Raw genomic sequence first — 17,367 nt, forward strand, 5'->3', positions numbered from 1 at the left:
AAGAAAAGGAAAAGAAGAGAAAAAGAAGAGAAAAAGAAAAGAAAAAGAAAAGAAAAGAAAAGAAAAGAAAAGAAAAGAAAAGAAAAGAAAAGAAAAGAAAAGGTTCCACAAATGGCCACAGTGGGCTGGGTTTTCCATTCCTCCCAGCGTCTAATTAGTTTCTAACACAACTGAAAATAGGGTGGGGAAGCCATCAATCACTTGTCCAGCTGTCTATGTCTCCCTGTCTGTTTCTGTCATACTTGTTCTGTGTGTCTTGGGACTCTGTTGATGTGGTTGTGGTAGTTTTGTGTGTGTATGCTTGTGTGTTGTGTTTTGGGGGAGCTACTGTAACTTTCTGGCTAGATTTTCCTCGTTAGAAATTACTGCTCTTTAAAATGTACTTGGGGTTGCAAATTGGTGCAACCACTCTGGAAATCAGTCTGGCGGTTCCTCAGAAAACTGGGCACCTCACTTCCAGAAGATCCTGCTATACCACTCCTGGGCATATACCCAGCGATTCCCCAGCATGTAATAAGGATACATGCTCCACTATGTTCATAGTAGCCCTACTTATAATTTCCAGAAGCTGGAAAGAACCCAGGTATCCCTCAACAGAAGAGTGGATGCAAAAAATGTGGTATATATACACAATGGAGTACTATTCAGCCATTAGAAACAATGAATTCATGAAATTCTTAGACAAATGGATGGAGCTGGAGAACATCATACTAAGTGGGGTAACCCAGTCTCAAAAGATGAATCATGGTATGCACTCACTAATAAGTGGATATTAACCTAGAAAACTGGAATACCCAAAAGATAATCCACACATCAAATGAGGTACAAGAAGAACGGAGGAGTGGCCCCTTGTTCTGGAAAGACTCAGTGAAGCAGTATAGGGCAAAACCAGAACTGGGAAGTGGGAAGGGGTGGGTGGGAGAACAGGGGGAGGGAAGGGGGTTGATGGGACTTTCGGGGAGTGGGGGTCTAGAAAAGGGGAAATCATTTGAAATGTAAATAAAAAATATATCGAATAAAAAAAAAGAAAAAAAATCTACTTTGATGGTAGTCATAGCGAATCTAGAGTTGTCTTGGTTGCTATCTGCACATAGATCTTTTGTATAGTCCTGCTTTCTGCTGCCTTGTGTTTCTGATTAGTCACTTCTTTACTCCAGTGCAGCTCTGGTTCCTCCTCCCTCCGTGGTATTGTTATTATTAACATATCACACAATCATATGCATACTCAGTCATATGCATGCTGTCCTATATAACTGCTTTTTAAACCATTTAGGAGAAGAGAAAACGTCTTCTCTGACAGGATCCCTTTATTGGTACTTTTGTTTGTAGTTCTGATCTGACAACTTTCAAGCTGAAATTCTCCTTTTGTGTTTCCTGTAAGGTGAGTTTGCTTCAAGTGAATTCTTTCCCTTTATTTAGAAGTACCTTTATTTTACTTTCATGTTTAGAATATGATCTTTTTAGGTTATTTACACACACACACACAAAGGACATGAAGATGAAGTTAGGAAGGCAGACAGGATGGGGCTTGATCTGGGAAGAGTTGGAGGGAGGAATGAATATCAAAATACACTGAATGCATATAGGAAATTCTCAAAAAAGTAATAAAATTCTTTTTAAAAAGAAACATTGTTTTTAAATTTTTTCTTTTTGACACTTAAATTTTTAAAATCAAAATGACAAGTTACATATATATTATGGGGTACAAAGTAATGCTATGATTTGTGAATATAATATGAAATATTAAGATCATTTTTAAAAATTCATTTTTTACAAATATTTTAGCCATTATTAATTTCTTTAAACAGTTATTCTTCTTTTCTTCTGTCCAATTATACACGTTGGTGGGCTTAGTGACATTTTCCTGACACCTCGCTAAGGCTGCAAAATTTTAAAAATCAACAGAGTGTTTCTAGATACCGTTTGTAAAGCTAAAGCTCTCTGGTTTAGTTGGAGGACGGCAGCTTACATTACTCTTGCCTCCCCTCTGCACTTGTCAGTGGAACTGACCATTCTCCGGTCAGCTGGTGATCGATCTTTTCACATGGCCTGCTGAAGCTGCCCGTAGGCCCCTACAGAGGTGAGGCAACTGCAAGTGCCAGGATTTGAGAGGTACATTTGGCCAACGATTCCCTGGCATGGCATCTCTTAGGAAGGCAGGAGAGGAAAAGAAGTGTTAGGGATTAGTCAGTCATGAATTCATATAGTAATTCCCCCACTCTAAGATTTTAATGGAAATTCAGTAACTGCTAAATTACAGTAGTGGGAGCGTTAAAATGAAGTGTAAAAGATCTGCTAAGAAAACAACTAAGGACCATTGCACAGTTGAATACATCCATGTGGCAGCTGTGCACAACTTGAATAATAAGGAAAAAGAAAGTTAGAGAAGACAGAGCTGGCTGCTGGTGGCTGACGACTTTAATCCTAGCACTCAGGAGGCCGAGGTAAGAGGATCTCTGTGATTTTGCAGCCAGCCTGCAAAAAACCCTGTCTCAAAATTTAAGGAGCGATGAGACGAGGAGACACTGGACTCAGCTGAGGAGAGTGTGTTCTGTTCTTCCAGGGCTCAGGAAAATGTACACACATGATGATGAATGCAGGGACACCCTAGACCTGCTTCTTCCTAGTGCTGGCCTTCATGCTCAAGAGACCCCAGGTGCCTTTTCGAAGGAGGCCACTGGAGGCTGGAAATATGGCTCCGTGGTTAAGAACTTCAGTGCTACTCAGGCAATGGACTTCAGTTTGACTCTCAGCATCCATGACAAACAGTTCATAATTACCTGTAACTCCAGCTCCATGGGAAACAATGCTCTCTTCTAGCCCCGAAAGGTTCCCCCACATGTGCGCACCCACAGACACAGAAACAACAAAAATAAATAAATCTTAAGGGGTAAGATCCCAGCATGGAAGATCCTCAACCTCACAGCCTAGCACAAGGCCTGGATGTGAATGCAGTCAATGTGCTCCAGTTCTGTGTTCACCGCTCAAAAAATCAACACTGTTTTTTCTTTGCTACACAACATAAAGTTGGTAAGAAATCCAGTAAAAGACTCTAATACAAGACACAGACAACAAATAGTTTAGAGAGAAGGAAAATTATTTTTTTAAATCTATCAATACCCTTTTCACAGAATTACCTCTATGTATCAAAAGCAGGATGCTAAAAAAGAATACGTATAGATGGTTTTGGTATGACTAACACATGATAAGGTTCCTTTTTTAAAAGATAAAGCTGAAGAAGTTCTCATAGAATGTAGAACAAAAAATAAAAAGGATGAATTACAGGAATGAGAAGACACAGCAACTAAAATCTACCATCTTTGGAGGTGGAGAGATGGCTCGGTGCTTAAGGACATTTGCTGCCCTTGCAGAGGACCCAGATTTCCTTCCTGGCATCCATCTGTAACTGGTATCCAATGCCCTCTTATGGATATCAGACACAAACATGGTATATGTACATAAATTTTGTGTCACAAAAATTCATACAAATAAAATAGAAATAAAATGTTGAGTTCTAACAAAACGGAACAAAAAATTACCAACAAAAGAATGAGAGAAATCTTCAAAATAAAAAAACAAGCAAGAGATGATTCTATGTTTTTTTAGAGGGTAAAAACGTGCTTGTATATGCAGAGGAGCACTGGAGAAGTCAGTAAGTTAAATTCTCAGGCATCCCTCAAAAGAAAGGCATGCTTAACCTGGCCTCCACCTGGAATGCTGGGACTGGATGCAGTTTTACAACTTGTCTGTCTGATGGGCCAGGTTCTACCTGTCTCCCAGAAATGTTTTACTTATCCCAGACCCCTTTCCTCTAAAACCTTGAGCATTACTTCTAGGCTATAAAACTCATCCTTGTAAGAGATGTCATTTGTACTTTATAACCGCCTGTGTGATTTCTATGTTATCTCAGGGTCAGGCCAAATTCTGACTTGCACAGGGATTATGTTCGGTTTAGTCATTCTCCCTAGAACAGTAGTTCTCAACCTGTAGGTCTCAACTCCTCTGAGGGTTGACCAACCTTTTCACAGGGGTTGTTTAAGATCATTAGAAAACATAGATATTTACATTAGGATTCATACATTCAACAGTAGCAAAAATCACAGTTATGAAAATGAAAATAATTTTATGATTGCGAGTATCACAACATGAGGAACTATAGTAAAGAATCAGCATTAGGAAGGTTGAGAACCACTGCTCTAGACCCTTATCTTGAGCATTGCTTCTAGGTCAACAAGAACTCTTCTTATAGATGAAGCCACATGTACTGTGAAAAGAGAATCAATATAAACATGTCTTAAGCTTTATACTCACCAGGCTGAGTTAATTGTTATCTGAAAAATTTTCACCAAATTGTGCTGTGCTTAAATATGGCAAAAATATATGAGCTGAGGCCAGACTCTCAAAGTCTTGACCCAGCAACAGTGACTGAAATTGGGCTGGTCCCAGCTTCATTTCTCTGTCACCCTGACTGTTTTCCCTGCCATCTGTAAAGTCTTGAGAGTAAAGCAGGGCAGAAACAAAGTGACTGCAGACTTACCAATGGCAACACTAGAAACCAGAAAGTCACTGGACAAAGGAAAACCCTACAGAGAAATTATTTCCAGCTAGAGCTCCATGCCCAGTCAGATTTCACAGAAGCCTGAGGAAACATGAAGATGCTTTAAATTTTGCATTTATAAAATACCACCCAGATAAGCTTTCTCCAGAAGCTCCTGTTGAATAAACAACACAGAGTGAGGTAAACCAAAACACAGACTGGGGAGGCAAGGAATTCACCACAAATGGTGGCGGTGAAGGACAACACAGGAAGCTCCCTGTGTCTAAGGTTGAAGACCCACGATGGCAAAACCTATAACACCCGAGTGTCCGCCGTCCTGAGAGCAGAACACACACAGTGGATGTAAGCAGAGGAGAGATAATACGATTTTCAAAAGCAGGTATAAGAAAAGAAAAAGAAGAACAGGGCTCCTGCCTGGCTCGGCTCTGAAAAGGGACCACACAATTTGAACATGTTAATGACCAATAATAAGGTAACTAAAAGAGAGATAACAATTTATAAAGGAAGACTTAGAATTAAAAAAGTAAAGGCAAAAATCTCAGTTTCCTTTAGCAGAATCTGGACAGGTAAAGCAGTTCTGTCCCGTAGCCTCGAACTCCCTCTTTAGCCCTCCCCAGTCTCTACTTCACTCTCCCTCGTTGGGATCTGGCTGTGTGGCCCAGCCTGGCAATGAATGCAGTTTCCTCAATAGCAACAATTACAGGCATGTGCCACTGTGCCTGGCTAAGTCACGCATTTAGAAAGTGGAGCAAGTTAACAAAGCCTTCTGGAGGCTGAAGTACAGGAGAAGGTGGGCCCTGCGAGAGGAAGGCTTTATACTTTCTGCAATAAACTTAGTACCAATAAATTTAGAAGAAAAATTATGTCTAAAACTTTATTTTACTTCATAAAAATTAAAAAGAAAGACATGACAAAGAGGAACAAGTTTGTGATTTTCATGTAGATGTAACTAGCTCCAGATTTCAGTCTATGCTCCACTGTTTTTCTTGTAGCTAACTACACACCAATCTATACGGGACTTAGATATGGCCTATGCTCACTCATACTCAAGTATGACTTCATAGGCGGCTTTCTAGACCTTACCTCAAGCAGCGCAGCTGCAGGATCCCCCTGCAGGCTTTTCCCCAGCTTGTCAACCTCATCCAACAGGAACACTGGATTGTTAACCCCAACAGTCTTCAAGCCATTGATGATGCGACCAGGCATACTGCCCACATAGGTGCGCCTGCAGGGAGCAGAGTCACAGCAGTGAGGATCAAGGGCAAACAACATCGAGAGGCCAGGCTTTGGGACTGGAAGTCCTTAGCCCTCATCAGCACACAGGAAGGAAGTTCTATGTATGTAAACGCATTACCCTGTATCAAAAAGGTGTTAGGTTCACTGTAATTTCTGACTTTATTCTAATGAACTGCAAGTTGTCCAGACATTGGAAGAACTATAAGTCACATAGTTGTGGTTGAGGGAGAAAGATACAAATCTCTTGTTTTTAAAAGCAATAATATGATATTAACTATGGTAAGTAGATCTGAGGTAAACAGTACTTATACTAAGACTCCATTACCCTGGTCTATTCCTGCTCCACAGGCACTAACTGCTATAACTCACCTCAGTCCTGTAAGACTGCAAATGTTAAGAGGCTGTGTTGTCACATTTGAATCAGTAACAACTCTGTAATCACAGCAGATGCAAGCATGTTTACACAACTCCTCTCCTTCACAGAGCTGCCAGCTTTCTAAATCTCTCTACTGACTTCATTCTAGCCTTGCCTCCACCAGGCAGAGAGCAGATGTTGCTTCTGAGAGGGTTTCTAGGGCTGCCTGACTGCAAGAGAATGATCAGCAGTAAGTGGAGCAGCAGCAGTTACATCATGACCCACCCAACCACAGAACTCGTTTTCAGAGCAAGCCTCAGCTGTGCCACGTGACTGCACAAAGTAGGGCAGAAGACAGTGACCTTTGAAAAAGCAAGACCGCCTGAAAAACTGTGACAGAAATGGCTTTTATCTAGGGAAGATGAGCAGCGCTGGAGTTAGATACAATAGTGGCTGTTTACAATAAGAAATTAGCACATTCAAGGCTTCAGAAAGGGGGTCTGGGGATGTGGGACAGTTGACTCTCAAAGCACAAGGCCCTGGGTTTGATCCCTAGCAACACCTAAGTTAAGCAGGAGGATCATAAGTTCAAGGTTACCTTTGGTTGAGTAGCAAGTAAGCCTGGCCTGGGATAAACAAGACCTTGTTTTAAATGATGATGATGATGATGATGATGATGATAATAATAATAATAATAGTTGTCATTATTGCCATCACCCTTTGTAAAAACCAGAGGTGATGAGTGACTCCAAGGAAACAGTGTCTTCCTGACACACCTGGACTGATGCACATATGAACTCACTGACTGTGGCAGCATGCACAAGGCCTGCACAGGTTCACGCCAGCTGAGAGGGGAGTAGGCATCCCTCTGGACTCCCACCCCAACCAAGAAGCTGTCTGCAGTTGATACCTGCAGACAAAAGGAAAAGGTTTCCTCTAATGGAGTCTCTCAGTATATTAAGCAGGCTCCTCCATCCCCAGGAATAACTGGCCAACATAAGACAAACTGACTAGTACTTTTGGAGACCTTTGTCTCATTGTGCTTTGTTTTTTAGTCTTATAAGTCTTTTGTTTGTTTATGTTGATTTTCATTTTTGTGGCCTGCTGGGGTTTTTTGTTCCTGATTTTTTGTTTTGTTTTTGTTTTTGTTTTGAGAGGAGGGGTCATAAAGTTGGGTAGGTACAGAGGTGAAATTTTGGAGGAATTGAGGTAAAAACACAAAATGTGTGGAAAAAATTTAAAAATTTAAATATTAATAATAAAAATTTGAGAATGGAATATGAAAAGGATATAAGAAATCACTGAGTATTTTCAAATTCTTTCTCTAGTGAACACAGGATCGCCACTACTCTGATGGTTAAGTGTGGTAGAAAAGAAAGTTGATCACATTTCAAATTCTCTAAGGGCCATTTTGTGCGCCCCCTCCCCATACTGATTTATTTATTAACTCTCCCTCCCCTTCTCCTACCAGTATTCTCCACCCAGGCCCCGCTCCCCTTCTCCTCTGAGAAGTGCAGAGATAGGGACCATGAAAGCTTTTCTGTTTTTGATAAGATTTAAAAAACAGGTACTTATAATCCTCTACCTAACGCCAGAGGAGAAAATGCTATGCCAGGCCCCCTTCTCGAGCGGTGCAAGCCAACAAGTCCTTGGGACTTGTCACAGCCCCTCTGTCCACCATTAAGATTAATCACAGCCTATCAGTCAGCAAGTCTCTGACGGCAGCCCGCCCTCAGTTTCTTCATTCACACTCAAGACCCAACAAAACCTGTAGGGCTTTTCTTTCTTTACTGTTTGCAGGTTTTGAGACAGGGTTTTTCTGTGTAGCCCTGGCTGTCCTAGAACTCATTTTGTAGAACAGCCTATTTTCAAACTCAGAGATCTGTCTGCCTCTGACTCCCAGGTGCTGGGATTAAAGGAATGTGTCATCATGCCCGGCTTTCTTTACTGTTCTTAACATCATGCTCCCTGTTATGTATAGATATGGCTTGAGTGTCCTTCAAGGACCCACGTGTTAAAGCTTAGGTCCCCAGGTGGCCATATTAGGACTTAGTCAAACTCTTTAAGTACTAGGGACTACTAGGAGGGCATGCTATTTCTAATAAAGGAATTTGTAGCAAACTCTGAGTTACTTCTTAGAGGGTTATTATTATAAAGGAACACAAGGGGGCGCCACCTCCTTGTGTCAGGCTTTCTGGTATCAGTGTAATCAATTGCACCAGTATCAGCTCTTATGATGGGATGCAGCCAAAGACAGTCCTTGAAAGAGCCTATTCAGTGCTGTTGGGACTTTCAATTTTAAAAATTGTGAGCTAAATTGTAGTAAGCCACCTTTTGTTCATCCTCATTACAAGATGGCGCTGGCCAGATGCAGCTCCCTGGTAGTAAATTACTTTAGTACATGCACAGTGTGCTGTATTCATTATTACACTTACATGCTAATGAAGAATTCACTTAGTTCACCAATTAGGAAGTGGTGCACTATCTCTCTATGGCAGACTGGGCTGACTAGGCTATTTAAGGTCAGGCAGGGAGAGGGCTCGAGGCTGCCAAAAGAAGAAATAAGCTTTGTTCAAGGTTCCCGAAATAAACTGTAAGAAGGAAGAAACTCCCTGGTGTTGCATCTTCCTTGCCGGCGAGGCTGGGCATGACACTAAATAAATTTATTTTCTTCATTATACTGCAAAAAGCTAAGTAATAAATACACTTTCCTTGCCTATGTTTCTGCTAAAAATTCTCTGAAGGGAAATATTAGTCTTCTTGTCTTATTTTGATTTTGGGACAGGGCCTCAGTGTATCCCAGGCGGGCCTGGAATTTTGTGGTTGTTCACCTGCCTTATTGTCCTGAGTTACAGCTCTGAGCCACCACCATGCTCAATTCCCAGTAGTTCTCAGAAACCTCTTCTGAACACCTCTCACACTGTCATTTCCAATACTGCAGTGCCTATACCCCAACTGGCTCTACAAACGTCTGCCCCTCACATACTCCCTAGTCCATCATGGATGCAGCCCCTCTGAGCAACGGGCAGCTGATGACAGAAGCTGAGTTGTACTGCAGAGCACAGGCTGATACACAGCTGGTAGCACTCTTCTCCCTCAGGGCCTCCAAACCGCTGGTAAGGGGGTACTTGGCATAAATTATTTGACCTAAGAGTCAGTTTCCTCACCTATAAAATGGAATAGCAGTGCCAATGCAAATCTCATGAAGAGCTCTGTAAGCAATCTAGCAGGACTCCATACAGCAGACTCTGACCAGGAACCATGACTTGAAGTAGAAATCAGGACAATTGAAATAGGGTCTGACTTTGTGTTTTATGAAAACAACTCCTACAAATGTCTTTAATAGCACCAGGCATGTACAGTATTGTTACTATTCCTCGGCCAGAAGTGACATCTCCAAAATTTAGGGCACTAGTTTAGAAATCAAGCCAAGAAGATAACCATCACCATCAGAACAAACATGCCGGGACCCAGTCACCATTGTTAAGGTAACGAGTCTTTGAATGACATTATAGAGCTAATATGCCACAGCAAATGACTCTGTGACTTCACATTAAAGTAGAGATCTCCCCACACTGTACAACACCCAAATCTGCCACTGTTCTGACACTCTTGAGTCTACACAGGGTGGGAGGCTTGCCAACTGTCTAACTCCTTGAACTTTGCTAGAAAGTGTACTGCTTTCCATGAGCAGAGAAAAACATTGACTTAATATGGTTAGATAAATGGTTTTTGGTAGAAAGATTAACTACTACTTGTAGCTATTAGAGGAGAAAAACTTCTAAATTTTTTAAAAATACCTTAGAAATGTAGCATATGAATGTCTATATTTGTTGGTTTGCATACATTTTCCTATTCAGGACTGACTTGTGTCAGATCAAATGTTATGGGAGCACAAGAACTTCACTTACTGAAGACACAGAGTAAACGTTGATAAGGCCCGGGGGATGTGAACATGGGTGGTGAGAATGCACACACACACACAAGATAAAAATGCTCTCTCTCAAACCTACTACACAATGGTAGTCATTTCTCAGTAAGTTAAAAATCCTACAGCATCCTCCACAGACGCTGCAGAGGTGGGAAATAGGTGAAATGCCAGTAGCGTCTGGGTGTGAGCAGTGTGAACAAGCGTGTGGACCATCACTCCCATGACTAACAGCCTCCGAGCATGACTGACGAGAATGGAGGCAAACATGTCCATTTGAAAACATGAATTCTGGCTGGAGAGAAGCCTCTGAGGCAGAGGGCTTGCCTAGCGTATGGAAGACCCTGCATCCAGTCCTCTCTCCACAATAAACAAGGTAATAAAGCCACACAGGCATTCTGTGAAAACATTATACACTATCCCACTAACAACCACCTATTTTGTTTTTATGTATCAGCTAAAATTTGAAGGATGCTTAAAAAGTATTCTAATGCATTTGAATATATATGTGATAAAACAAATTATTAAGAAAAACACACAGATTTATACTTTTTTAAAATCACTGCTCCCTAATTGACAAATTAATTAGGACTATTCAGCTACTGTTCAATAGATACAAAACTGAAACTGTTTTTATACATCAAAATTTTAAATTATAAAATTAGCATTTTTCATTTCCACAAAAACTTACATATCAAAACAATTACAAGGACTATCCAGTGTCGCGTGACTATGTCCTATGGCAATCAGCCTTATTATGTTGCCAAAAACTTAGGCTGCTTCAAATCTAACATAATGCAGATGGCTGGCCAGGATCAGGAGGACAAGTCTCACCATCGGTGTTTTTGCTCTGCTTATTTAAAGGGCTCTTATCATCTGTGAGACACACCACTATAATGATATTTACCAAAAAAATTGTAATATGGAGGCTGCAGAGATGGGAAAAACTCCCATACACATAAAAATACATGAGAAAACTTAAAAAGTTTTATATTTGTAATATAAAAAGTTTAGGTATTGCAAAACTAGAAATATTGCAATTCTGTTGCTTTAAAGATGGTACCATCACCACCACCATCATCCCCAATGAGGGGCTGGACCGATGGTTCAGTGGATACGGAAGCTTATTGCTTGCTCTTTCAGAGAACCTGAGTTTGGTTCCCAACACCAGCATTATGCAGCTTACAGCCACCTGTAACTGTAGCTCCAGATCTGACACTGTCTTCTGGCCTCTGTTGGCACTGCACTCAAATGCATGTCACATAGAAACACTTTAAAAAATAAATCTTTTAAAACAAAATCTCCACTGAAGCCGGGAAGTGGTGGCACATGCCTTTAATCCCAGTACTTGGGAGGCAGAAGAAGGTGGATTTCTGAGTTCGAGGCCAGCCTGGTCTAAAGAGTAAGTTCCAGAATAGCCAGGGCTACACAGAGAAACCCTGTCTCGAAAAAAACAAATCAAGGAAATCTCCAATGAAAGTCCAGCAAGCAAGAAAAAAGTTGACAGCCACTGTCTTTGAATGAAAGGAAAAACTGAAGTATTTTTCCTTAATTTTTTTTCACATTCTATACTAAGTACTAATGGTATGGTGGTAGTGGTGTGTGCCCATCTATCTTCTGATGCAAAAGTTTTAGTTGACAAAGGAGAGGATGAAGACAAAAAACAGCATTCATTTTGGGAACTCTGCTTCCACGTGTGCGTTTATATATAGATATGCTTTAAATCTGAAAAAGCAGTAAGTTTAAAAGATGTTGATGATCTTTAAAAGAATAATATGACCTAAATATATCACGTTTAAACAAATTTGATTGTTACTTTCTGGTAATCATTTCTAAATCTCTATACAGAGAATTTGGACTTATCTAAAGGGCTGAATTACACAATATAATTAGGTTTTAATCTTACATAAAGTCCCCAAACACATAGAAACCATGTTTAGCACTGTGCTAATAACACAACAAACATCATGAGGTAGTACAAAGAAGTGCAAGATATATAATAAATCCTATGTGTCACAGCTCTTCACACACACACACACACACACACACACACACACACGTTGACTGTTACATCCAAAATGTTTGAGAACAGAAGTGGTTTTGGGTTTTCTTCTGGTTTTATAATATTTGCATATATATACATAATAGATGTCTTGGGACTGGGATCCATATAAACACACAAAATTCCCTTATATTTCATACTCATATATAAAGCTCTTACATACATAGCTTGCAGGCAATCTATACAATATTTCAAACCTACATTAAAATTACTTTTATAATTTTATATGAGTGGATAGTTTGCCTGAACATATGTCTGTGTACCGTATATATTTAGAGTGTCTTAAGAAGCTAGATGACGGCACCAGATCCAGTGGACCTGGAGTTATAGGCAGTTGTGAGCCAACATGTGAAGTCCAGGAATCAAACACAAGGTCTCTGGAAGAGTAGTCAATGCTCTTAATCACCAAGTTACACCTTATTCCATGAGAGCACCTATATTTTGATTGAGACCTAGCATATGAAGTTAGGTGTACAGTTTCCCACTTGGGCATCATATCCGCACTTGAAAACTCTTTGATATATTGGAGCACTTCATATTTACAGATTAAAGATGCTCCATTCTTATTTATGCTATTTTCAGATGTGTTAGAAATGCCAGAGACCTACATTGTTTAATCACTAAAAGGGCACAATAAATATCATATGATTCATACAAGAAGAGAACAATCATAACTGGTTATATATATTAATTAGGGAAACCTAAACTTGGGCCTGGCATTACTTCCTTTTCTCGTTGCTAGGCCAGGAACTTGACAAGAAGCAAATTAAGAGAGGAAGAATCTGCAGTTGGAGGGACAGACAGTCCATAATGGTAAGGAAGGCATGGGAGCTGGAGTGTGAGCTCATCACATCACATCTGCTGTCAGCAATCAGAGACATCAATTTGATCTGCTGTTTTTATTTTATTTACATATTTATTAAGACAGGGTCTCATCTAAGTCCTGCTGTCCTGGAACTCACTTTATAGACCAGGCAAGCCTCAAACACACCATAATCTGCCTGCCTCTGCCTCTTTACTGCTGGGGTTAAAGGCCAGCACCACTGTGCCTGTCCCTCTCTCCTTTTTATTCATTCTAAATGGTGATGCTCACATTTGGATTGGGTCTTCCTACCCGAATTAACACAATCAAGAAATTCCCTTGCATACATACCAGAGGTTTGTCTCCTATATGATTCTAGATTTTTGTCAAGTTGACAGTCAATACTAAACACCACGGGGGCTTACGATAAACCTTTTAGAAGAGCTATGTGAAAAGGCAGGTGGTGAGGAGGAGATGAGCACCAGAGTGTATCTACTGTACTTCAGTTAAAAAATTAGATGGTTTATTTATAACTTTCCTATTTCAGTTACAAATGAAAACTTGTCAACATAGAAGTCATAGGATTTTCATCTGCTTTTAAAATTGAGCCACTGATATCTTGCAACAACAGACATTTATTATCTGTCCATGTAGGTAGCAAAATTATTTCAAAAAGTCACTATCAACAATGATTTGAGATGTACTGTAAGGATGTTATTTTTAATTCAAAGAATAACTAATAAGAAACAGACTCATGGGCTATGAGATGCCTAGACTGTTAAAGTGCTTGCTGGGCAAAGAAGAGACCCAGAGTTCAGATCCCTAGAAGCCCTATAATGCCAGATGATATGTCAGTTGTCTGTCAGTCCAGCCTCAGCAGGTAGAGACAGATCACTGAAGCAAGCTAGTTAACAAAGCTAGCTGTACTGACAAGCTCTGCTTCAGGTTTGACAGATATCCTGCCTCAAAGAATAAAGTGGGAGGGAACTGAAAAAGATCCTTGACAACTAAAAGGAAAAGTATTGGCTCCGGACAAATTCCCAATACCAAGTTCTCAGGACAAAGGAGATTTATTTCCTCTAGACACACAGGGCAGGGAATAAGAGCCAAAGACGGAAGACAGAGGACAATGGAGAAGGGCAAGGCAACAAGGGAGAGGGAGAAGGGGTATTTGGAGAGAGGAGACAGACATGGCATATAGGAAGATGGTGGATTAAAAAGGTAAAAGGGGAAATCACATATTAGGATGAGTATCTAATTATAATTGGGTAAGTTACTTAGGTGAGCCTAAGGGGGCTTTTGATTGCTAGACTTAAATATTATCATAGCTGGACCTTGGAAGTTAGCCTCACGAGGAAGAAGTGACCAAATAAGGGAATAGACCTTGGTGACTATCTTTAGGAATTTAATAGTTTTTAGCAAGGCTGAAGGAATGGGGGAAGAAGGGCAAAGCCTGCCAGAGCCTGCCAGAGTCTGTCACGACCAAGCTGTCCAGAGTCCTCTCAATAATCAACCTGGAGTCTACACACACACATGCACAGGTACTCATTCACACGTGCCCATACACATGAGAATACACATACTTGCATGCATGCACAAAACACATACAGTCATACATACACATAGAAAAAGAAAAAAATCCAGATTTATATAAACACAATTTTATAACATTCATCCTCTAGAATATTACTTCATACTGAATTACTGATAATTCATTTATTTAAACTCAAAAACTCAACAACAGGAAAGGTGATTTTGTGACTTACAGAAAAACATGCAGAGATAAAACTGCCTGAGTGATTTAACAGGTAAGTTTTACTTCATGCCTCCTGTAAGCCACTCGAAATAAGATGAAGAAAACAAAAGGCTCCGTCTCATCAGGTCACTATTTTAATACATAATTGTAAGCCAAACCTTTTTCTCTTTTGTCTCCCTCCTACCTCTTCATTTTTCATCTAGTGAAATATAGTCTTTGGTTGTTTTTAAAAGCCAATCTCTGACTTACTAGCACCTTCCTCTTCTATAGACAAGTGCAACTGGTACCTGGCTAGAAGTTCATGCATGGGAAAATAGCGACTAAGTGAGAGAGACAACACAAGGCAGCCGCTTTTTCTTTTATCCTGGCTGTCTGTTACTCCAGTCCAGACATTCTCCAGTCATACAAACAGGCAAAACACCAGTGCACATTAAAAATAAGTTTAAAAAGGGAAATAATCCAAAATGACAGAGTACAAATCAAGTCACTTGACTAGGGTAAGTCTCATGAGTTTTGTCAAAATCAGATTTCAGTCCAAATTCTTTGTGGCTGCTCTGCAAATAAGGGTGCTGATTTCATTATGAAAGGGAACTACAGCCTCTAGTGGCACTCAGGAGAACAAGACAGTCTAGGTAGGCAATAAAATGATCTGCAATTGCCAGAATGACCCAAATCAATTCCCTAGAATTGTTCCTTCATTCCTTAATAGAATCTTTGAATCTTAGAATCTTTGCATACTTTTTAAATGCACATTCTTCATTTATGAACAAACAAAAGAGAAATAGGCCTGCCTGCCTGCCTGCCTGCTGCTGTCTGCCCACCTGTCTGCTGCCTGTCTGCCTGCCTGCCTGCCTGCCTGTCTGCCTGCTGCCTGCCTGCTGCCTGCCTTCCTTCCTTCCTGCCTCTCTTTTTATTTAAAAACAGGGTCTTGTGTGGCCCAGGCTGGTCTCAATCTTGGCATATAGCTATGGCTAATCTTAATCCCCTGGCCATTCTGATTCCACTTCCTAAGTGGTAGGATTACAGGCATGGGCCACCAGATCCAGAAAAATAACCATTTCTTGAAGAAGAGTTTTTCCGCAGTTTCCCCTAAGGTCAGTGATCCCTGTTAAGAGATCACTGGGAAAATAAAATGTGAAAAGCACCATATTCTTCATGGAAACCCTAGCAGTTCAGGGTTTCCATGTTTCACACTCTGCATGCTAGGCTGCACTGCTGAGGCACACAGAGCTTCCCCACACTTCTTACACATATCTAGCTGTGTCTTCTCATAGCTTGCAACTGCCATGGATCCCTCTGACCATAGAGACCTGGGCTTCCCTAAAGCCTCTTCCAGTCAGGTCCACAGGGGGAAATCATAGAACCAAACAATGGAAAGGAAAACCATATCTGATTATAATAGTGTAGGTTGATCAAATATAACATTCTTATAGTCTATTTTTTTAAACAGAAAGTGAATCAACCTGAAAGGGGAAGCTGTACTGTTTATGCTAACCTTTTACCTTAGTGCAGCCAGGTTTTCAGAAGAGAAAGACTACAGGCAGAATAAATTTACTCTCAAAGATTACTCACTTCCTCATATCCACCCACAGTATTGCAATTATTTGTTAAAACTCTAAAAGAGTTATGATTATTACATAGGTAATGCTACTTGGCCAAAGTAAGTAGAAAGTCAACATGATATCCAATCACAAAGTAAGTTACAATTCTATAATTCTACTTCAAGCAGGACTGTAGAAAGCCAAGGTATACACTAGTTAGTCCACTAAAGAAATGACAAAGACAAATCAAACGGCAGAATCAGGAGGAGGCTGAAAGCAGTGTGTTACCTGTGCCCTCGAATGTCAGACTGGTCACACACGCCCCCAAGTGCGATCCTGTGGAACTCCCGGCCCAGAGTCTTGGCCACTGATCTCCCCACACTTGTCTTGCCTACTCCAGGCGGGCCAACAAAACAGAGGATTGGGCCCTTCAGGTTATTTTTCAGCTGTCTCACAGCCAAGTATTCCAAAACCCTCCTCTTCAATTTTTCCATGGCGTAATGGTCATTGTCCAGAAGAACCCGGGCTGCCCGAATGTCCAGGCGGTCTGTCAGACAAGCCAACAGAAGTTATTTCAGCACTTGAACTTTTAAGTAACATTTTTCAAGCTTTACAAGAATATTATTCAGAAAAAATGATAAAAACAAGTTTGGATCGTTCTGTCTTCAAATGCATTATGCTAACTAGGGGTTTGGGGTGTTTTTGTTGTTGTTGTTTTGTCAACTTGGCACAAGCTAGAGGCATCTAAGAGAAGGAACCCTCAACTGAGAGAATGCTTTCATAAGATCGGACCATAGGCATATCTGTGCTACATTCAGTAGCAGCACTCCTCCATGGGCTCTGCATCAATTCCTGGCTTCCCTGGACTAACAGCTGTAAAATAAATATGCCCTTTCCTCCCCAAGATGCTTTCAATCATGAGCAACAGAAAAATAGGTAAGATAGAATCCTCCATTTTGTTTGAGTGTTCTATTTAAGATTTAGTGTTTCCAAAGACTCATTAAAATCCCATGCTCAAATCATGTCACTTGCAATGATTTTCTCATATACATTATCTCTGGGGGATAGAGTTTCTATCTATTTTATGTTGCTAGAAGTTTTTCTTTAAATATGAAAGGGGAGGCAGGCA

General features: G+C 40.5%; 1 protein-coding gene across 2 annotated transcripts in view; it reads right to left on the reverse strand.

The window, feature by feature from the left end:
* Lonp2 (lon peptidase 2, peroxisomal) overlaps positions 1-17,367 on the reverse strand; it is an 88,631-nt gene that overhangs the window by 51,314 nt on the left and 19,950 nt on the right. For both annotated transcript variants that reach the window (XM_052167192.1, XM_052167193.1), the window contains 2 exons: positions 16,527-16,785; positions 5,642-5,783 (listed from right to left, as the gene is read on the reverse strand). In XM_052167192.1, the coding sequence (XP_052023152.1) occupies positions 5,642-5,783; positions 16,527-16,785 (401 nt within the window). The remainder of the gene's footprint in view (positions 1-5,641; positions 5,784-16,526; positions 16,786-17,367) is intronic.

The sequence above is a fragment of the Apodemus sylvaticus genome, chromosome 21, assembly GCF_947179515.1.
Source record: "Apodemus sylvaticus chromosome 21, mApoSyl1.1, whole genome shotgun sequence".
Lineage (NCBI taxonomy): Eukaryota > Metazoa > Chordata > Mammalia > Rodentia > Muridae > Apodemus > Apodemus sylvaticus.